Source organism: Protomyctophum bolini (assembly GCF_963924005.1).
Source record: "Protomyctophum bolini genome assembly, chromosome: 15".
Classification (NCBI taxonomy): domain Eukaryota; kingdom Metazoa; phylum Chordata; class Actinopteri; order Myctophiformes; family Myctophidae; genus Protomyctophum; species Protomyctophum bolini.
In genome coordinates this window covers 35,732,236-35,754,676 of record NC_137876.1, presented here as the reverse complement: position 1 = coordinate 35,754,676, position 22,441 = coordinate 35,732,236, and the positions used below count along the sequence as shown (strand labels likewise).

At 42.6% G+C, this 22,441-nt stretch overlaps 3 protein-coding genes across 7 annotated transcripts in view; 1 reads left to right on the top strand and 2 right to left on the bottom strand.

Moving 5' to 3' along the window:
- The window catches only part of cUnh21orf58 (chromosome Un C21orf58 homolog), a gene marked incomplete at both ends in the record, with an annotated part of 3,039 nt that extends 2,957 nt beyond the window's left edge, over positions 1 to 82 (bottom strand). Inside the window, one exon of the mRNA XM_080784347.1 lies at positions 26 to 82. Within this exon, the coding sequence (XP_080640473.1) occupies positions 26 to 82 (57 nt within the window). The remainder of the gene's footprint in view (positions 1 to 25) is intronic.
- uggt1 (UDP-glucose glycoprotein glucosyltransferase 1) overlaps positions 1 to 22,441 on the bottom strand; it is a 285,869-nt gene that overhangs the window by 79,458 nt on the left and 183,970 nt on the right. The gene's annotated exons all lie outside the window — the stretch shown is intronic.
- Positions 1,745 to 22,441, top strand: part of pcnt (pericentrin) — a 47,678-nt gene continuing 26,981 nt past the window's right edge. For 2 of the 5 annotated variants that reach the window (XM_080783221.1, XM_080783219.1), the window contains exons 1-26: positions 1,745 to 1,897; positions 4,137 to 4,166; positions 6,441 to 6,617; positions 7,715 to 7,858; positions 9,103 to 9,252; positions 9,793 to 10,646; positions 11,291 to 11,659; positions 12,102 to 12,429; positions 12,688 to 13,068; positions 13,564 to 13,782; positions 13,955 to 14,050; positions 14,183 to 14,326; positions 14,711 to 14,966; positions 15,183 to 15,262; positions 15,689 to 16,025; positions 16,224 to 16,324; positions 16,692 to 16,803; positions 16,923 to 17,049; positions 19,962 to 20,081; positions 20,157 to 20,253; positions 20,355 to 20,459; positions 20,562 to 20,673; positions 20,766 to 20,806; positions 20,934 to 21,068; positions 21,851 to 22,097; positions 22,201 to 22,351. In XM_080783221.1, coding sequence (XP_080639347.1) covers positions 1,850 to 1,897; positions 4,137 to 4,166; positions 6,441 to 6,617; positions 7,715 to 7,858; positions 9,103 to 9,252; positions 9,793 to 10,646; positions 11,291 to 11,659; positions 12,102 to 12,429; positions 12,688 to 13,068; positions 13,564 to 13,782; positions 13,955 to 14,050; positions 14,183 to 14,326; positions 14,711 to 14,966; positions 15,183 to 15,262; positions 15,689 to 16,025; positions 16,224 to 16,324; positions 16,692 to 16,803; positions 16,923 to 17,049; positions 19,962 to 20,081; positions 20,157 to 20,253; positions 20,355 to 20,459; positions 20,562 to 20,673; positions 20,766 to 20,806; positions 20,934 to 21,068; positions 21,851 to 22,097; positions 22,201 to 22,351 — 4,961 coding nt within the window. In that variant the 5' untranslated portion in view covers positions 1,745 to 1,849. The remainder of the gene's footprint in view (positions 1,898 to 4,136; positions 4,167 to 6,440; positions 6,618 to 7,714; positions 7,859 to 9,102; positions 9,253 to 9,792; positions 10,647 to 11,290; positions 11,660 to 12,101; positions 12,430 to 12,687; positions 13,069 to 13,563; positions 13,783 to 13,954; positions 14,051 to 14,182; positions 14,327 to 14,710; positions 14,967 to 15,182; positions 15,263 to 15,688; positions 16,026 to 16,223; positions 16,325 to 16,691; positions 16,804 to 16,922; positions 17,050 to 19,961; positions 20,082 to 20,156; positions 20,254 to 20,354; positions 20,460 to 20,561; positions 20,674 to 20,765; positions 20,807 to 20,933; positions 21,069 to 21,850; positions 22,098 to 22,200; positions 22,352 to 22,441) is intronic. The other 3 variants (XM_080783222.1, XM_080783220.1, XM_080783223.1) reach the window with 3 other exon arrangements.

The window sequence follows — 22,441 nt, the reverse complement described above, 5'->3', positions numbered from 1 at the left end:
CTTAATTTATAGTAAGCAAACCAACCTTCTCTAGTAGCTTGAGTCTGAGTCTTGTCATCTGATCAACCATGGGATCCGCCATGCTGATCCCATGCCACATTTTGCTGCTTGTGTAAGTTAGTGACAAATAAAACCTTCTTTATTCTATAAAGATGAAAGATAACCAGACAGTTGCCGGTATGTTTTTTTTGCTTAATACAATTACACACACACACACACACACACACACACACACACACACACACACACACACACACACACACACACACACACACACACACACACACACACACAAAGAGAGAAAGAGAGAGAGAGTTCTTAGCTCATAAATACCTTATTCACTTCAACTTGTGTCGTTTCAAGTCACACACCTCGAATCTACCCGTCTGTCTCCAGGCCAAACTAAAATCACAAACTGGTTGTCCTGGGACACAGCTGTTTACCATAGGTGCTCAGGTGACCTTCCGGTCCACTTGGTTTCTATTCTGCTTTCTCTCTATAGTTTTAGATAAATAGATAAGAGAGAATGGCAAATTAACTACCAAAGTTATATATTTCATCATATTGGAACTATGGTGTTGAGCCTGAATAATAATAAAGTACATAACGTATTGTTTATTTTAAATTATTTTAATTATACAGCTCTTCTGCTCTACATCGTCATAACCCAATCTAGGGCACACAAAAAAGAATTAAATAAAGTTGGTGGTGATAACACTCTAACACATAATTATGCTGCACCATTATTAAAAATGCCGTAAAAATAAAATGTTATTTAGTCTTCATGCATGAAATTGTACTGTAATAATAAAGAACAAATACAATTGATAGTCCATAATATAGCCTATCAATTATGACTTTCATTTTATTTGAAGTTGTGTAGTTTTTAGTCCCACCCACAGTCCCACTAGCACCATAGCTCTATTTTATCAGGTGTCAGTGTGTCACTACTTGATTTCAAACAGCTAGGCCTAATGATGCCATGCAGAGTACATTCAGCTACAATAAAGGTGCAGTATGTGACAGTGACACTGAGTAATTATTTGAATATGGAGCTTTAAACTTTGAATCTAAAAAATATCACTACAGAAAATAACAATGTATTCACTTTTTGTATATGACTTTAAATACTAAATATAGATGTTACAATTATTTATTAGTGTGTTAGACATTAAGCATCTATCAACTGTTTATACACTGTATGTGTGTGTGTGTGTGTGTGTGTGTGTGTGTGTGTGTGTGTGTGTCTGTGTGTGTGTGTGCCACTTGAATGACTGCAATCCTGCTGCAAAGCTGAACTGTTGAATGACCTAGGTCTGTATATAGTATATTCCTTTTACCCGCGCCTCATTGCGCTCTTTGCAGTAGGCGTACGTTTACCTTCCACTTCCACCACACTCTTCTCAGCCAATACAATCTACGCATTTTCAAAACATTGCTATGAGGTAGAGTGTATTTAGCATTAGTGTACTCCTATTGGCTGTATGCACGTCCATCAACGTCGACCTTTGGATGTAATTGGTCTCAAATAAATTTCAGTTTGTGAAATGTCAGTTGCCGCGGCGAGAAGAATATTAATAAAGGAACATAAATATTTATTTAAAAACCTACACATTCCATTGGCAGAGAAATGTGTTCCTGGCCACTTGATTGGTTTGTCCAACCGGGGACGCTCGAAAAGGGCGGAGCCGAGACGGCTTGGCGGCCATATTGAATATTATTGACAGTTCGTGCTGAGGAAAGCTCAGATTTAGTTGCTAATTTATGGCAAAGTGAAGTTCCAGTGGAATTTTCAACTGAACCGGGGACAATAAAAACTACATTTTTTTCTGATGGCCCTTTAGAAGAAATGGACACGGACGAAAGACAGCGTAAACTAGAAGCAGGAAGAGCCAAGGTCTGTCGCTAAAAACACATTAGCTCGAACGTTAGCTGTAGCTCATACTCCGCCGTACGACGGTGCCGCGCGCCGAAAACCGTAGATGTACAAGCTCACAACGCGTAGCAATAGCGACGCGTTGTGAGCTTGTACATCTACTGTTTTCGGCGCGCGGCACCGTCATACGGCGGATTCTAATTTAGGCATAAACACAAGCTAACCAACGGTAGCTTGCTAATACTTTAGCCAACTCTTTGTCGTAGCATTGTATTGTCCCAAACTGTTGCTATGCCAGTGTGATGTTATGTTCATTAATTATTGTTTAAGCGCTTATAGCAGACTTCTGCTTACTGAAGACTGCATGTTGTCATTTGAATTTTACAAACCGTCTGCCAATATTCGGGGGTTGGTTTGGAGTGCAGACCCATTCCCATGATGACTAATATGAACCGGATAAGTGTTGATTATATGCAATTAATTTATTTGTACTGTTTAAAGTTTAAACACGGACAGTGAGGCCCCATACACACATGTTGTGTGTCTTGTCTGTGTTTAATGCCCGCCAGTCCGTCACAATGCTTTTCCAATGGGAGTCAAATGATTTGACCAAACATTTGTGTTTGATGGCTGTGTTCAACTTCTGCCCAAACTTGAAACTTTGTTTCAGCGAAGTATCACTAATGATAAACAGTTATGGTCTGCAAACATATTTATCTGTGAAAAAAGATTTGACCTCTTTGGTGCTACTAACTTTTTAGTTTTTTAGTTTATCAGACAGTTAACGCTTTGGAGAAAATACCCCCAAACTCTTCTGTTTAGTCTAAAGAAATGTTTATATGACCTCTACAATAAATAACAATTGGCATTTGTGTTGACTGACTGTGTTGGCGTTGAGCCTACTTTCTGATAGATGGATGGATGTAGCCCAAACATTTAGACTCGTAGAGTTTTTTTTCGATTCTGAGAGAGATTCGTCAGAATCGAAAAAACTCTACGAGTCTAAATGCTTGGGCTAGGATGGATGGACTGGATGGATACTTGGATAGATAGATGGATAGATATTTTTTAGAGAATAGAGAGACAGATAGATGATAGTATAGATGGAATAAAAACAATCGTTCTAATTAATTAACGTCCTAAGGTGGACTACTTCATATTTTGATGGCCGATGACGCTCAAGCTCCAACAACCTTTTTGATCGAAGTATTAACAGTTTGCAGAATTACAGTACAATTTTTGTAACTGCACTGTACTGTATGTAATGTTTTCCCTGTGTATGGGACCCCCTCTAAAATGAGATGCTGCATCTCAAGGGGCTATCCTTTCAATAAAATTCTGAGCACAACTCAATACAAAAACCGTTAACTGTGAGTGGACGACCCAATTAAGCATTACACTTGTTTACAAGAGGGTCCACCTTGTTCAATTCATCAAAACATTTAGAGACGTACAAATATACACTTCTATTTATCCAAAGAACAGAACAGGAATCAGCGATGTAAATAAAATAGGTTTTCAATGTAATGAGTCCCGTGATGCAGCAGGGATGGTCTTTTAGATTTTTTTCAACAACGTTAGCAGTCATATTTTGCCATTTTTAGAAATCGTAGCATTTAACTCCCATTTCATTTCATATGGTTATAATGTGGTTATATTCATGTAGAAAACAGAAGAAGAAATTATTATTATAACTAAAGCTAGCAAAATAAACTAGAATAAAAAAACAGTACAGTAGTGCATCCCATGGATGCAGACGTCATTGTTTTATTGCGTCCCTTAACTATAAACTGTGTTTTGGGATGCAAAATGCACCCTATTTTAATCTCTGAGGAATTCATCTGATCATAATGGAGGTAAAAATGGAAAAGAAACAAATACAGTGAGAGGAAAAGGAGGTGGGTAGGTTGGGGGCTTCAGATTTTACTGGGGCCAGTTTCGAATTGCAGCCGTTCGTAGGTGCCCTTTGAGAGCGGTTTTGGGATTCACATCCTTAATGACTGTTGGTAGGGCGTTCCACATTTTGGTGGCATAGGAGCGAAAATAATTGAGTTGCCGAATCTGGATTGCACATGTTTTGTTGAACTCCATCTGGTGTTGTGGGTGTGGACTTCATTGACATTAAGGAAGTATTTAGAGAGGTAGATGGGTAAAACCCAAATGATCTTATGCTGTGCACTTGGAAATTGATGGAAAACAGTCAGTGGCACTTATCAGCTGTGGATGCAAATAACTCCAAACCTGTTGTTTCCTATGACAGAAAGTTTCCAGCAAGCCACAAAGTCAATCGGTAAGTAAAAAGAGTGGCATTGATCAGCATCAGAGACATTGGCTTTTGTGGGTGGAATGATTTTGCAGCAATTTAATTTAGTTTTTGGGTGGTGGATCAGGGCTTTTCTTCCATTTCTTCCTCTGCTCTTTGGGTTGTGATTGTGGGAAACTTGTGGAGACTAGAGCCTATGCTCCTCCAGCTGAAATGTCTTTCATTACACAATGGTTCCCTTGTGTGACCAGTGAAGTCCTAACTATAGGCTACTAGAGGCATACATGTAGCTGTTTCTGAAGCAGTCTTAAGATAAGAACGTTTGGCTGTGGCTGATGGATTCATGAATTTACAGAGCTCTGCAAGATTACATACGACATATTATATTCCATCATGCATAGCACTATAATTAAAGTTTATTTATTTAGTCATTATAGAAGTAAAAAAATCTAAAGGGATGTGCAATAAAAATAAGAATAGATATAAAAAAGAAGTGGAAAAAAGTTTTTCCATTCCATTACTACATCCCTGCTTGCTACTGTTTGTAGATAGAGCACTCTGTAATTCTGTGCAAAGCCCAACAGGTGGTGCAACTAGCACATTAAATTTGGTAAGGCTTAATGGTACACCCATCTTACATGGATGCTGTTGCTATGGCAATGCCATGTCATCAGTTGTGTTTTACTATGCGCATTAAGAGTGCCTATTCTTAGCCGATACAAAAGCATCCATGTGTGCAACATACATGCATGAAGGGTAGGCTATTAGGCACATCAGTTTGCTCCTGTCTTACAGTATTAGTATTGTTGAGCGCACAAGGCTTAACTTGGCACTGGGCAGAATTGCATCCGAATCTCAGCTAAACAGAATCTCAACAGTACAGAGGCTGCCTCAGGCCAAACAATGAAATCCACACTAATGTGTGTATTTCTAGGACTTGATAAGTGCATGGTGACAAGCGGAGGCGGCAAATAGGGTGAAAGGACAGAAGTGTGGGTGGTGTCCCTGGTGTAGGAGAGGGATTTGAGATCTGAGGTGTTATCATATTTATTGATAGAATTCATGATTGGACGGATCTAGCCATGAGGTTGAAAATTCTGCTAAAGGTTTGTTGGAAGTATAGCCTTGAGTGAAGCAGCAGAGTTGGTCAGATGCACAGGAACACACTTTTAAAGATGTTGGGCATGTAAAATCAGAAGATGTAACACTGTTGTGTTGTGATGCATGAATCAGACTCATTGCTCAGAGCAATGGTATAACTCCTGAGGTCACGTGACGTGGTCTCTCTCAAATGAAATTCAACATTGCACACGTTGATAGACTGCTCTCACCACTCCTGCTCTGCCTCCTCCTCTCCATGTGGATGGATGCATCTCCCAGTCTCCACCCTCTGCATGTTAGTCTAGACACTCACCATCTATCTACCTACCGGTACCCAGAGTTGGTGGACCTCAGTTGTCTTGTGTGCTGTGACAGTAAGAAGTGTGCTCCGCAACCTACTGACTTGAGGATATATGCAATATGTGATCAGTTGGAACTGCTGGTTTGGCCGGAGGCTGTGACACGGACGCCTACTCGATGAGGGAAGGATTGATTTGGGTGGACTGCTAGCAAGGCAGATAGTCAGTGGTTGACTGTCGGAGATTGATTTGAGCATTTCATGAGGGGTACACTACACTACAGTGAGTCAGTGTGAACCACTGTAATCAGATTGTAAGCTGCTTAAAGAAGACACAGGCAGATTGAGAGAGAAATCGAGGCGGCCGTGATGGATGGAGACCTGGCATGAAGTGGATTTAGTACTAGATTGGGTGAAGCCAAAAGGATACTCTAAAAACTACAGATAAACAACTTGCCTTTCTATGATCTGAACTTTGCCGTGGCTTACAATAATGTAATATGATTGATATGGATTTTCCCTGTGCTTTTTTTCCTTATTTTTTGCATGCAGCTGATTTGTGAGATTGCAGTCTTTGTCCCAATTGTTTCTTTTCCATCGTCTTGAATTATCCTGTTTGGAGATTGGAGAACATTAAACACTAACTAACCAATTTTTTACTTGTTTGGGCCATTTAGGATTTCTTATGGCTTTTTTGCTCAATCATTCTCATGACTCATCAGAGACTTCTGAAGATGGTTCTTATACAAAACTGGGAAATCAACACCTTTGCTCATCCAGTTCTTTGAGGAGATGAACTGTGGCTATTAGGTCCCTCTGAGCACCACCATGCTGGTAGTGTGGTGGTGTTCTGTTGTCCTAACCTACGTGTCCATATACCTCTCACTCTCCTTCCTGCGCAGCTTGCTAGCTACCGACAGAGGCGGGCGAAAGGTGACGGTGCGGGGGCGCCGAAAAAGACGGCGAAGAGGAAGGGCCAGAATGTCCCGCAGAATGACTGCTCAACGAAAGACCGAAACCTAGAGTCAGCCCCTCCACTATCCAATGACACAAATCAGGATAGCAAAATCAACCATGAGGTATGTCACTAGTTATTATGGTGGTTTAGTCAGTATTGGCTGCATGCTAGCAGGCATGCTAGACGTGGCTGACTGCACTACTGCCTAAAGGAATGATAAAGTTTGTTTGCCCTTTTCAGAATTCCATATTTATTTGCTTTGGCCTTGGAGTATTCGTCGTTAACTATAATTCTCCCATGTGTTCAATGTATTCATTGCATGCTATAACAAGTGGTCTATGGGGCCCCTATTCAGTAAACATAATTGGAGAAATAGGTCAACAAACACACAAGTGCTTTGCGGGCATGTTACCATAGCAACCCAATCAGGATTGTATGTAGCACTATTACTGGCTTTAAAGGGGAAGATGGATCACCCACATTATTTTCAATAGAGGTCTGTATATTTGATCTTAGAATCTGGAATTGGTGATGACTGCTGACCAATATAAATTGAAGAGTGATATAGTGTTTTGGGGTACCTTCAAGTTAGTTATGTCTGTCTTAACTTACTAGAAACAATTTATTAACATTACATATTATAAGCCTAAATGTCTTATTGGAAAACATACAGTATATTGCCGAAGACTTCCAGGAAAGCAGTTCTCAAATCTGAACTGAGAAAATATCTTGCTGAGAAAAAAGTATTTCATGTACAAAATTCTAGTTCTCGCTCAGGCTCAGCAGCATCAGTTCATATAACTAAGTTTTCAGAAAACTATACAAGCTCACAGCGCATCACTTCGTGCAGTGAGCTTGCGTACATTTGATTTTTCTTTCTTAAATTCTCGCTTCTGGGAGTCCTTGCCTCGCTGGCGCAATTCTTTTTGATAACTTCTGATTTGGAATTTGTAGAATTGACCTCAGGTCTTACTCTTAATGGCTTAACCCATTCTGGGTGGGAACCCCTTTTGGTGTTAGCATTATTTTTTGCTTTAGCTATTTTTGACAAATCGAAGAACAACTGACATAGAAACATAGCTTTTTAAGAAAACTGTCAGGATGTAGAACACATTTTTAGAATCTCATCTCAGGTCAAAATGGGTTAAAACTGACTGATACATTAAAGTTAAACAGTCCCCTAGTCTGAACAGAATATGTTGCTATCTTGCTTCATAGGAAACGCAACAGTCTGAGGAGCCAGAGGCCCAGAGCAATGGGGTGCAGAGGGACCTGTCTGGACCGCAGGACCAAAGCCTTTCTCTTGTGGCAGAGTTGGGAGAGGAAGACCTCTCTGTGCTCACTGGCAAAGAGCAGCTCAAGGTGAACATTTGAAACAAAGTATATTAAAATCCATACTTTTCACAAACTGAAATGGTTTTAAATATCTCTCTGATGCCTCTAAAAGAAATGAATACGTCATGGTATTGTGTTTTCCTATACACACAAGCATTGCCTGCCTGGGGTGCATTTTGGGCTGGAAAAGACAAACGCACAAAATACATGTCTACACTCTACAGACGGCTCAGCTGACTTTAATTGCGGTCCTTGCAAGTGCAGTAACTTAGCTATCAATTCTTTTTGATTCTCTATTTCTCTGTTACTTTTTTAATAATTGAATAATTGAATTGATTAATAGGTTATATACTGGTGCCTTTTGAGCTTTTAGATTGGCTATTTTCGCGATTAGTCCACTGTTACACCTCTACAGCACGTTAAAGAATGCTATCCTACACTTTGAATTCACAACATGCAAATTGGGTTCTTAATATACATAAAATGCTCCAAGTAGGCTAGCTAGATGTGTTTGGTCATTTGGATTCATTATTTTTCATGCTTTATTTATCTGCAAGCTCAGGGGACTCTCTGTGACTGTAATTACTGCTGTGTGTAAGTGCATGCATATGTGTGTTGCTGGTTTCATTCCACTGGGGGTGTGAAATAGTCCTGCTTGCTTTGGTGTGGAAATGAAGCACAGTTGAATGCAATATTATTATATTTAGTGAGAGCCAAACCTTTCAGCTTTACAAATGCAGAAGATAATGATGAGGAAGCATTTTATTATCTGTTCCTAGAGTGAGATGTTCTCTAAAATCCAACCCAGGCATGTTGGTTGTATTGCCTAGTATATTCTGAACATCTCGGGGTGTGCAGTGTGGTGCTGAAAAATGTATTGTGATGAATATTATCATGATGTCGCATGTAACGAGATCATGCTCTTTCCTCATGGCAGAGTAAATGTCTAGCAAGCCATGGCAAATTGTCACTATCACAGCCTGAATCCAGTGTCATATTGCAAGGCAGATTTGCAAAGCCTGCTCCAATTCAGCACAATCTGTCTTGTCAGCAGGGAATGTAGTGTGAGGTGATCAGAATTGTCATGCCATATTTAATGCCATATGGGTCCAGCTCAGATTGTAAATTGCTTTATGTTGCTCTATTGTTATGGTACTGACTGTTTTAAGATGGAAAGTGTCATATTCACACTGTCTACTAAAACAGCACTGTAGCAAGATGTGTGTGAGTGAATTAAACTGACCACGGATGATATGCTTTTCCACTTGTAGCAGCTGCAGAAGGCTGTAGAGAAACGTAATGAAATCATTGCGAGGCTCAGTTCCAACCTGCAGCATGCTCAGGCAAGCAGAGATCAGTTCCAAAAGGAGACACAGTCACTCGTAGGGCAGATACAGGCCTTACAGAGACAGGCACAGCAGGTATTTGTTACGCATGCACAAATCTCACACACACACACACACACACACGCACACACACACACACACACACACACACACACACACACACACACAATTGCACTGTGTGATGTTTGTTACTTGTTATGTATGTTATAGTAATAGTAGACATATTCCCGATACTGACACTGATACCTGAACATGTGTATCATTCGAAGTCCTTGTTGATTGGTGAGAATCAGCCGATCTCTGTGTTCTCTAATTGTTAAAAATACTGGCTCTTCTTCGTAATTTGGCATTATAATAAAATTGACCGTCCGTTTCGGAGTTTCCCGATATTTTTATTTAAAAAGTTACAAACCGACACTGTATTTATAAAAATAAAACTACGTTCTGTTTATTGAATTTTAAGTGTTTTTTCTTTTTTACAAAATCAGAAATAAATTGACAGCAACATAAACAGACAAACGGACACTTGAACAATTTGGCATTATCCCTCTGTAACCCCTTGTTTTGGTCCACTCAACAGCTCAACTCTTATCTCAACTCTTTTTTTTTACACAGACAAGTGTGGATTTCCTGCGCATTAAAAGCCAATCAGGTGCTGATGTCCCCCATGGCCAGCAGAAGCCTCAGCCTGGCCACAGTTCCCAGGACACAGCCCTCAACCACAAGGAGCCTACACCAGGGGAACCAGGGGCTGTGATGCTCAGCTACCTGCCATCAAGCCTGGAGAGCTCCAGCACTGACTCTGACACTGAGACGGAAGCTCTTCTGCACAGACTGAGGACGGAGCTTGAGGAGGAGAGAGAGAACCACCAACATGTGCTTTCTTTGCTGGAGGAAGAGAGAAAAGCAAGAGCGCAAGATGAAAAAGAAAGGGAGGTGCAGATACAAGACCTGGAGTCCCAGCTGAGCCAAGCCCAAACCCGGTGCCATGAGATGCGGCAGTACAAGGAGGAGAAGGAGGTGCTGAACATGGAGGTGCAGGAGCTGAGGGGTAGGCTGCAGGAAGAGGCAGAGAATTCGACACGGCACCTCCAAAGTCTGGATGAGGACATGAGGAGGCTCAAGGAGGATCACAGAGAGGAGGTGGAAAGAATTGGGCAGCTGTTGGAGGAACGAGAAAAACAGCTTGAGGTCGTAGCGGCAGAAGAGGTTGGAGTCAAAGCCTCTAAGAATAAGCAGAATCAGGCGAGAGCTCATTCTGGTCGCGGGGACTCTGATGTTGATGATGAACCTGCAGAGGACGGCCTGAATGGGTCTGTGGACAGAGACCTCCTCATGGAGCGCTACTTGTCCTCGGCACAACCTGCACATTCCTGCTCTGACTCGACCAATGAGAGCCTGGAGGAAGGCAGTCTCCAGGACAACTCTGCCAACGCCAGGTCAGAGGAAAATCCCATTGTAGTAGTTGTGTGAGTGGTGGTGGTGGTTTGTTTCATATAGCACACATTTCCCTCTTGTCTAGAACATGTTAATACTTGGGATGGGCGTTGGTCATCATTTTGTAAATGTGTACACTTGGGTGTTAGCTGTTAAAGTAGTTAACCATAGCGTGACTTCATATACAAATTAACACTGCAGCACACAAGCCTTGGAACCTTTGAACGGGATAAAGTTAACATTAATATCATGGCCCCAAACCAAGTACGATGGTTCAGATAGTTCTGTACATTGGAAACGAACTGTTTCCCATATAAAAAAAGGAAACCAACGTTTCGACCTCAGAAGGTCTTCTGTCTGATCCAGTCTGATAAATGCAGATAGCCGCTTTGTGTATGTAATTTTTAATTTGTCAGCTAATTGATCCTAAACGGCTAGTGATTTGGGTGTACCGGCCGGCCCAATCCCTAGTGCCTAATCATCCTAATGTGTTTATTTCGAGTCTGGTCGAAATCACATAAGATAATATTAAATAATAATAAATTGTTATATATGTTTTACATTATGTCTACAATTGTATTAGCTTTTTTGGTTAAATGTAAAGCACTATGTACTGTATATAAATATGTATTGACAGGTTCTTCTGTAAATATAGCTAATTCTTTTCTTTTTACAGTTTTGAGCTAAATAGTGAAGTGTTGGCCGACCAGTCCAACTTCTCCTCCTCGCACTATGTCCGCGAGGAGCCCAGCAGCCCCCAGCTTTTCTCTGGCCTCCTAGACTTCACAGCGGATTCCCCCAGCAACCCTGATGCCTGTACTTCTGGCCCTCAATCTCCGTCCCAGTGGTTCAACAACTCCCGATCCCCGTTCGCTGATCAGGAGGAGACGGGCGAGATGTGCGAGCAGTCTGACCTGGAAAAAGAGCTCCTCCATCAGCAGTGCACGGAACTCCGTGAGGAGATGTGCCGTGTCGAGAAGGAGCAGGATGTGCTTAGGGAGGAGGTTACGAAGACTGCAGAGGAGCTGGAGGAGGCCAGGAACAGGTTAGCAAGTTGGGGAATAGTGTGCCCTTCTTTATGTATCTGTATTTCTATTGAATCTTAATCATGTTTTAATTGTGGATAAGCTGAACTTGTTTGTGACTAACATGTGCTATGTAAAATTAGTGCCTGTTGATATATTTATCTGTGTTAGCGCTTTGGTGATTGGAGATGTTTTCAGATTGATGGATTCCTCCACCTTTTACAGAGTTTACCGAATCCACCCATTTCTCATGTTCCATCTCTTTATGTTTGAGGGGCGATAGCCCCTTCTATGTCCAGCTTTTAGTTTGTGTGCAAACACAAACTTTGTTCTAACACAAACATTAAATGCCATTGACAATCAATGGACAATTTTGAGCCAGAATGGGATGATGTATGATGATAAGAGCGCCCCTCACTTCTCACGGGTGTGATTTGTTTCTTTTGCATGCATATACTGTAGGTGGGCCCAGGTAACGGAAGAAATCAGGGAGGCTTTGTGGGAGTTGGAGGAGGAAAAGGAGAAGGGAAGAATGTGCCAGGAGCAACTGGAAGATGAAAAGGAAAAGCGAAAACTTGCAGAGGAAGAGGCTTCCTTGAAAAGCCATAAACTAGACAACCTCGAGAACAAACTTAGTGCCTTAAAGGATGAGAGGGACAGAGAGCAAGAGGAAGATGTAGTGGGGAGAGAGATGGAGAGGGATACCTCCTCGCTCCTCTGTTCCACCCTCCCTGCGAGTGAGCTGCAGGAGGTGCAGCAGGAGAAGGCTGCGCTCCTGTCTCTGCATGAGGTGAGGCAGGCCTCTGAGGTCCACACTGTTTTTGGCAATGAGCTACAAGCACCACAGGTAGTCGGACGACATTTAAGAAATACTGTCGCATAGCAGCTGTCGCCTGTTACTTTGTGCTAGATCTGAAATAATGCCTCTGAAATCAGATTCTTCATAAGGTGTCAAAATATTAAGAAAAGATGAAAAGCAATTGTATGAGCAAGAATGGAATTATCAAATGCAACAACAATTATTTTCTCCCCCTCTCATCATGACCAGGTCATATTAGAGCTAGAAGAGACCAAAGCCAAATGTAAAACCACAACCGCCCTACTGGATGAAAGAACCATGGCATTGGACGGTGCTTTGAAGGAGCTCAACGCTACTCTGCAGCTCGTCAACTCTGTCCAAAAGCAGCTGGTGGAGAGTCAAGGGTCTCTGGAGGAAGCAGAGAGGATGAAGAGAGACCTGGAGTCTCAGCTCCTCTGTCTGAGACAGAACCTGACAAACCTGGAGGAGGCCCAGGGCCACGCCATGCGGAAGGGAGAGGAGTACTGCAGGAAAGAGGAGGAGATGGATGGACAGATGAAGAAAATGGAGCAGGCTATAGAGGAGGAGCTAGAGCAGTTTGAAGAGTTGCTGAAGGCCAAAGATGAGGAGGTGAAATGAGTCATCATGCCATGTTTTTTTATAACTTACTTATTTTTGTTACCGTACGTATGATAGGATTCAACATTAAAGTGTCTCAATATATACTGTCCGTATATATGTTCATTTATACTATGGCCACAGAATACTTGGAACAGAATGTGTATTATTCTCAGATAACTGCTCGACTAGGGTTCAGAAATGATATGCATAATTACGTTATTTGAGCTAACAATGCCTACAAACTATTGTGTAAAACGGATGTGTAAAAAATAAATATAAAGATAAAAGACAATGACTATTGTTAAGCTGTTTCTGAGTCATTAGGTCAGCTTCACTTGCTTGGAGTAGTGATGGAATGTTTATTCCAAGGTTGAAGTTTTTATTAGAAAAACATTGCCACAAAATAGACACTAATGGTTGGTAAGTGGCCATGGTATAAGCATAAGTAATCCCTGCATTTAGATTGTTGTTATCCCCTATTTTTCTTTTCTTTTCTTGCCCCAGTTCGTGGAGGAGAGGGAGAAATGGGAGGTGGAGCGCCAGGAGAAGCAGGAAGAGCTGTTGGGTTTTAAGCATCTCCTGGAGGAGCTGAGAAGGGAAAGGGAGGAGGAGGTCAAGGCTCTCCTGGAGAAACAGCTCCTGGCTGTGGAGGAGGTCTCAGAGAGACTCGGGAGATCTCACCAAGGAAAGGTGGATGAACTGAAAGAGAGACACCAGGAGGAGGTGCGTTTCACAAGGGGAAACATGACACAAGTGTTTTTGAACTGCTATGTTGCTCAAATATAACTATTTTCCTTGAAATGTTCGGTTCGGTTTTGGTTAACAACTGAAATGGCTCTGGCTGACTCATGACATTAACCTGTGTTTTGATATCCTGGTTTTTGTGCATGTCTAGGTATCAGAACTCACCAGGCGCTTGGAGAAGGAGCCGTTGGAGCAGAAAGCCTCTCTAGAGGACGACCAGAGGAGACAGATCAGCCTTATCAAACAGGTAGACTGACCGTCACTATGGAAAAGGGGAAACGGAGACACATTGAATACAAACACAGGGCCCTGAGTGATGCCTTCCTTCTTACTTTTATATTCTGTCCCTTCCCCTCTGCTTCCTCCTCTTCCTCTCCAGGTCACTGAGCGTGAACACCAGAGGATGGTGTCTGCGCTTTGTGCCAAACACAGTGAAGAGCTCAGTACACTGAGGACAGAGCTCACATCAGATCTCAGAGAGAGCATGGAGGCTGCCCACCAGGCGGAACTACAGCAGGCTCTGGTAAACAAAAGCAACACTAGATTACATTTGATACACTGTATTGATCCCAGCGTTACAGCGTATACAACAAAGAAAACATATAAACGCATTGTAGATCCTTCTATCCTGAAGGAATGCATTATGCAACACTGACTCGTTTTTGATACCCTCCTATGCCCAGTCTTTGTGTGTACCAAATTTGAGATTATTTGATTGGCTGACTATGCCCAGCTTTGTGTGTTACCAAATTTGATTGGCTGAGCACGGAATGTGATGTATGATAAGAGTGCTCCTCACTTCACACAAGTGTGATTTATTTTTTATTTTCTTATTTTTGTTACTCGCTCATTATATTGTTGTGTGGTCTAAGTGACAATGTATCTTCCCTCTTTGCTGTGCCGACAGACCCAACAGGCTCTAGAGCTTGACACCGTGCGTCTGAGCCTTACCAACCTCCATGCGTCCCAGCTGGAGCTCTCCCAGGCCAACCTGCAGCGGGAGCGTGAGGCCGCTCTGAACGAGGTCCAGGCTTCCCTCAGGGACAAGTGGGCCCAGGAGAGCATTGTCCTTCAGGCCCGGCAGCAGTTTGAGTTGGATCGCATCAGAGAGCAGAACCACATTCAGCAAGAAAGGCTTAGAGAGCTGCACCAGCGAGATGTTGGTCAGTATTGAGACCCAGTCAGTGTTTTTATTTATTTTTAATTTATTTATACTGGTGAGGTGATTGTTGAACATTTTGGTGAATCAGCCTGCTTAGTGGTTTAAGGTTTATTCAGGAAAACGTAGAGCAGATGCTGCTCTTGCATATGTTGATGTCAGGAGGACTATTTATTTGTATTTTATTTTGGGCTTTTGTGGTTCTTTTCTGTATGTACAGAAGAGCTGAAGCACCAGTGTGAGACTCGTATCTCTCAGGAAAGAGCTTCCATGGAGCAGCAGTACGCCAAAGGCACACAGGTAAAGAAAATAGACTAATCTAATGTGCAAAATAACTATTTATTTATTTATTCTCTTCATAATGATATTGAACAAGATGTTGGTCGTTATAACCAGCTCAGTGGTCTTGTGGTTGGAGTGTCTGCCCTGAGACCTGGGTGGTCGGGGTTCGATCCCTGGCCGGGTCATAACAAAGACCCTAAAAATGGGACCCAGTGACTCCCTGCTTGGCACTCAGCATCAAGGGTTGGATTGGTGTAAGCCCTGTCGACATACTAGCATCATGTCCAGGTGGTGTACTTGTACATCAAGCTGTGTCACACTAAGGAAACACGAGATGGGCTCCTGCTCTATGTGCCTCAGGGCACAACAAGGCTTACTTATAGTGGTTATAACAGCAATACCACATTCTCTCATTAATTTTCTCTCACTACTGTTGTTCTCCAGGCTTTGCGGACTGAGTGGGAGGAGGCAGAGAGATCCCAATCAGATCTACAGACAACCTTCTCACAGATCCAGAGCAATCTCGTTGAGACCCAGACAGAACTCGTCAACACCCAGGCCTCTCTCTCCAAAACTCGGATAGAGCTGTCAGAGTCCCATGCCTCCTTCAGTCACAGCCAGGCAGCACTTACTGAAGCCCAGGCAGCCCTCTCTCAGACGCAGTGTGACCTGCGTGAGTCCCAGGCCAGGCTGAAAGAGAGCCAGGCTTCCAGTGAGAAGGAGATCCAGAAACTCGAGGGAGAGCTGAACCAAGCCTTGGCTGACAGAAATGCAACTGCCTGTGAGTTCCGCCTTCTCTCCATTCTCAAACAGCCTTTATTGTTTAGCAAATCATTTCAAAAGTGTTTTGAAACGGAGCATAGTATAGAGCACATCTAACATTAGTTTCCAGAAGTTTGAACTTTGCTGTGAAATCGTCAGTGACAAAATGAATGAGTTGTGTGTTCTAGTCTCAACATAGATGGTTTATTGTTTTCAGGTGGTATAGAGGAACTTGTCTCTAGTCACAAGACAGTGCTGCAGGAGAAAGAGCAACACATATGCCACCTAGAGGAGAAAGAACAGCAACTGCAGAAAGAGGTGGGTGCAACACATCTCTTTACTACTATTTGCGATGCAACGTTGTGCCTTGAGGATGACCCGCGTGATGTTGGTGATCCAATGGCCTTTCCTCTACCGCCACTCTTAGACCAAATTTTCCATTCACACAAAAAAATTACTTGCTGAGCGCAACTTTGCACACAAGATATCTCATAAATAATCTAATGAGCTGACTGCAGGATGAATCCTACTGATTTTGGTGACATCATGGCCTTTCCTTTAGAGTCAGTCGCTCTTCAGCCAACATTTCCGTATGGGTGTAGGAGCACCATGGCCTCTAGGGGCTCTTGATCTTGTAAATAGGCACAACTTGCTTGACTTAATAATAATATCTCTGTCCATCCAGGTGTCTCGTCTCCAAGAGGAACAGACCTTGATCAAACAAAGCTCAGAACAAGAAGTAGCTCAGCTCTGGGCCCAGCTGGAGAGCATGAGGACCAGTCGACAAGAACTGGGAGGTGAGAGGGTTGCTGAACTAACACGCACACGTGTCACGTCACACGCACACGCACCCATTCTAAAACGCATGTGCCAAAACGATTTTATTCTAATCCCAGTACTGTTCATTATCCAACAGAGCTGAAGGAACAGCTGCTTGCCCGCTCATCTCGTGTTGATGACATTGAACGCCTGAAGACGGAATTTAATGAACAAAGACGACAGATCAAGAAACAGAATGAGGCTGAGTTGGAGAACCTGAGGAGGTACACACACACACACACACACACACACACACACACACACACTACACACACATATTTTATTGTCATATATATATATATAAAGCAGTGCCTTGAAAAGCAAAAGAAAGAGTTGTGCTCTCTGGTCAGGAGTAACCATATAATATACCATAAAAGTAATTAATGAGCAGTCTATAAAAAGGGCTTCCGTACTCATTACTGCCAGTTACTCAGTCTAACCTACTGGCTGGGAGTAAAAGTTGTTTCTAAAATGAGTAATAGTTAATCCTCCCCTGAGGTGTTCAGGAACAGAAATGATGTATTCGTTAATAATGGGTCTAAACTTCCATCATTCCAGATCCATTTTTGCTAAAGAAGCAGTTACATTATTATGTAGGTTTGAACTAGTCTCTCAACATTTAATCATTACAGAAGTCAGCGACTGGTGTATTTTAATTTAGACATGCTTATTTGTAAATATTGTGTTTTTTCCCATCCTTGTATTTTGATTGGCTGAGTGGCATTCAAATGATTATCTCCTCATAATGGCCCTCAAACTGCATATCTATAAAAGTATCACTTTGCCCTATTATACCTGTAACCTAGTAACAGCTGCCAACTGTCGGAAAGAAATTATGATTTTAAATAGCATCAGTTTGCTATAGGCACAACATAAATGACTTGGCTCATGGCAGAATGGCTCAAATCTTTTGGCTTTGAACTGATTTCTTAATGTTTTTGATTCAAATGAACCTAAAACTAAAATACCTGAAATAGTGATATGGGTCGAATCAATGGTTTATCCTGATTACAATTAGGGATGCGCCGATCAATCGGTTGCCGATCGATCGGTGGCCGATCACCGATCGATCGGATCGGCCGTGCAAAATCCACCGATCCGCGAAACCGATCTCCAAAGCAAAAATCTGCGCCGTTTACATCCAAAAATAATGTGTCACTTTCTCGGTTCTGCACCGCTTAATGGAGAAGTATAGCACTGGCAGCGCAACGAATACCCCCCCCCCCCCCCCCCCACACACACACACACACCCCAGGGAGGGAGGGGGGAGAGAGAGAGAAAAGACTTCAAAAGAGAGAGAGAGAGAGAGAGAGAGCGAGCGAGCGAGAAAGAGCACGCACGTCTTCACCCCAGCGAGGGAGGGAGACGGAGAGAAAGGGAGAGAGCTCATCATCTCCAGTCCAGTAGTTAGCAAAGGGAGCTAAGTGCTAACTATAATCCAAATTGTTAGACAAGTAGTGTGCCCTGGCCTGACACAACTTTCTTAGAAATGTGCATGTTGCAGCCAGCCAGTAAGATGAGCCTATGCATTTCACGGTTTTCGGGAGGGCGGGGGGGCAGTCGGTTTGGGGGGGGTTCCCGACGGCTGCGCGTCGCTTCCTCCTCTGACAGAGGGGAGGCGAGTAAGCGACACAGTCAGAAGCCCCCTTTGTTCAATCGAAGGCCCCCTCACTCAGACACACAACGTGTGTTGTTACGACAACATACAGCCTATGTACAAGGAATATAAACACAAGACCGTGGCGCAAAACTTCATATTTACCCTGCTCTAATGCAACAAAAGTGTGTTCTTACATCCTCCATTTCACGATTTCAGCACTGAGTAAATTAATTTAATCTGTGTAGGGGTGAGGATCGCGTGATGATTCTAATGTAGGCTACAGAATTCTATAAGTCACCACTTTTGGTGTGACACACAGCTTCTGTTTCTGTTTACAATGCGTTGTCAACACGTGTTGAGTTGACAAAGATTGACAGATTTCGGATAAGACTGATAGTTTATCCGTTAGTAATTAGGCTGAGGCACACAGAATCACACTACTTTTGGATTTATTGGGATTGGCTTTTTGGGGAAAAGAGGGGGAGGAGGTGATCAAGCGGCTCCACAAGACCACAACATATTTGGTAGGCTCAAGGCTGCATTTATTTTCCTTTTTTTTCTCTCGAGGGTGCATGGGATGATGGGAGCCCCAACAGCAGGCTAGGGAGCTCCGCTCAGGCTAGCGGAAAATGACCGCGGGCGCGGGTTGCCAGGTTTAAAAAAAAAAAATTAAATTATTTTATTTTTTTTAAAGATCGGGATCGGGATCGGAATCGGCCGATCTTTTTAAAAAAGATCGGTGATCGGGATCGGCCCCCAAAACCGTGATCGGAGCATCCCTAATTACAATCTTCATGAAATAAACTTTCATTGTGATTTTGTCTTCATTGTCTTGACATCAAATCACAATTTATCTGTTGGGAACTTGGAATCACATTGAGGAACCGAAGTTCACACAACAGTGATATAGGCACAGATATGATTATCTATGGCCTTGTGTCTTCTACAACCACAGCATAGCACTCCCTTGTGTATTATTGCTTAAAGATGGAGTGCCACAACTTTTGTATTTTTCCAGTTTTTCATGCGTCGATGCGTGACAGTACTTCATTAGACAGTACCCTGGAGTCGTTTTTATGTGCAATGGTGTATTAACCTTGTATTTAGGGTTTCTTCCTGGAGGCTAAACCCTTGACAGTCATACGGGCCAAATAAACTAATATAGTGACATCACATTATCAGTCCCTCCCCTAACCCCTCCCCCTTTATCATACAACTACAGCTGTGGGTGCAGCTTCAGTTCAGGTGGATCACCACCCATCACCACCCACCAGGCAAACCAGGCATACTTGATGAACTGGTGGTCGTGTCCACATAAAAACAACATTTTAACAAATACTGTTCACTTTTTTGAAAATATTATACCTCCTTAACAATAACAATAAGACCTGATGATTATGTTTTAGGGAGGAAAAGAATCACGGCACTCCATCTTTAAATACTCCTTGACAGTGGTAGAAACTATATCAATTCAGTGTGTGACAGCTCAGCTGATCTAAGGAAGACATATTTCATACTTACATTTCTTTCCTTCAGGTATTTTGAGCAGCGGCTACGGACAGCAGAGGAGAACCACAGGGAGGAGATCGCTCTCCTGCAGCTGCGGCTGGTGGAGGCGGCCCTGGAGGAGTCTGTAATCAAGACTGGGGATGCTAGGTATGTCAATAGGCCCATGTTTAAGATGTAGAAGACTTGTGATAGTTTTACACATTTTACACGCGTTGATGGCAGTGTTGGTCTCTCTTATAGTTTCACGACTGAAGGCCAGTGTGAACAGGAGAAAAGCAACATGCTCGCTGAGATCACTCTCAAACTGGAAAAACACAAGGTAATTGCATACGCATTACATAATCTCAGTCATTTGAGCAGTGTTATGTTTTCTCATTTCTTATTAGTAATTATACGTCTATCATACTGCTGCTCTTTTAGGAGGAGATGGAAATGTTGCGTTTGCATTTGGAAGACAGACACTCGGAGGAGCTGGCCAACTTGCGCTCCTCTATGGCTTTGTCCTATAAGGAAGAGCTGCTACAGGTGAGACAAGTGTGTGCACGCGCACACACACACACACACACACACACACACACTTCTATGTTCTGGTATGTATGTTGAAATCATCATGGCTTGTCTATTAAGGTGCGCACTGACCTGACGGACCGCTACTATGAAGACTTTCAGGAGCTTAAGGCTCGTCATGCACTGGAACTGGAACAGCTCAGAGCCAGACTCTCTGACAGCCACGTCCGAGGTACTGTGCTCACACACCTTCATATAAGAGCACTACAGTGTTATGCCTTTTGATTTCAAATTGTTTGTGATTAAAAATAGTCTCTCTCACAGACCTCACGCGTGTTCGCCTGGAGGCAGCAAGGCAGGTCGAGGTAAATAATTTAAGTTTAGCATGCACTGATATGACCCATTCACCAAATAAATAACATCTCCAGAGGTGAAACATTGAGAACTATGAGATGTAGGAGTTGACAGTGATGGTGTTTTGACTGGGTTTAGGTGGAAGTTGAGCAGAGGATGTGGCGTCACAGCGAGGAGCTTCAGACCAGAATGACCATCATCCAAACCCAGGAGAGCAGTCTGTCTGCCCTGAGTAAACAACATGAAGCAGAGTTGCAGAGAAGCACACAGCAGGTACAATCTCCACATACTGGAATTATGAAGGGAAACTCATTTTAAACATACATTTTTAGCCTTTCCTTTACAGTGCATATTGTTGTTTTTAAACAGTAATGGCTGCTTCAACAACGGACAGTTTATAAAACCAGGAAAGATAAATCTTTATTATCCTTATGCGTCAGATTGATCAGTTTTATTCTATCATCATTATTGGCTACTTTTCATCTTGTGCATTTTGTCGCATTTTAAGATATGAAATGTACTAGGTCATACACATTATTGAATTACACAAGAAATAAAAAAGCACAATCGGGTGTATAAATCCTGTCTGCACCAACATCTCATAATTATATGCCTCTCCGTTGCGAAGATATGACTGATTACGTTCTTTTGAACGTAATCAGTCGTCAATCAAGCTGTATTATCTTTTCAGGGCAGCTTTCTGATAATCCCCATTGATTCTCAATTTGTATTATAATCATTGACCAATTCCCCCATCTATTTGTGACTTTAACATTTGACTTTTTCAAACCAAGAAGTGAATCATCTCTTTGGTGCTGCCTGCTGATAATTCCTAAGTGTGGTGAAAATCTGCCCATACTTTTTCAAGTTATTTTGTTCACAGACATACAGGTCACCCACACAGACTTACTGCACAAGAACCTGCCATGCATGCATGCAGGCATAGTTTGATGGTAGTAGCTCATATACTGTAGTATTAGGAACATGAATTCGGTTGAAACCCTCACAATAGGTTAACTATGTCATTCACTCCGATTCCCTACAATTCTCTGCAGTTGAAACAGGATTTTGCTCGTCTTGGAGCGGCTAAGGAGGAGGAACAGGAGAGAGTGAAAGTGGAGCTGACCCACAGGAGCCAGGAGAAGGCACAGCAGCTGAGAGCTGAGCTTCAAGAGAAGCAGGACACAATGAAAGCAGACCTGGAGAGAGGGATGGAAGAGCAGAGGAAACACCTGGAAAGAGAACTGGAGGAGGAGAGGGCAAAATTGAGGTCACTACAGGATTCACTGGAAAATGATCAGAGTAAGTTGGTGTCACAGTCCAGATTATCTAGAAAATTGGCAATGTCGTAATAATGTATGGTTTAGTACATTTTTATTTAATTGGTCCATCTCTTGACTCCCAGGCCCCCAGGTCTTAGCAGTGAAACGGCGGCTGGAGGCCCAGTTGGACAATGAGTTTCAGAAAGCCAAGAGCTGCATGTCTGCTGAGGTGAAGGAGCTTGTTGCTCTCATCCAGGAACAGTGTGAGGAGCGTCTACATCTAGCCCAGGATAGGTGAGGTTTCTTTAATCCCAACAACATCCTACCCCCATACTTAAAAATAAATATGCAGGGGATGTTCTGCTTCTTTCTTTTCAAACAGAA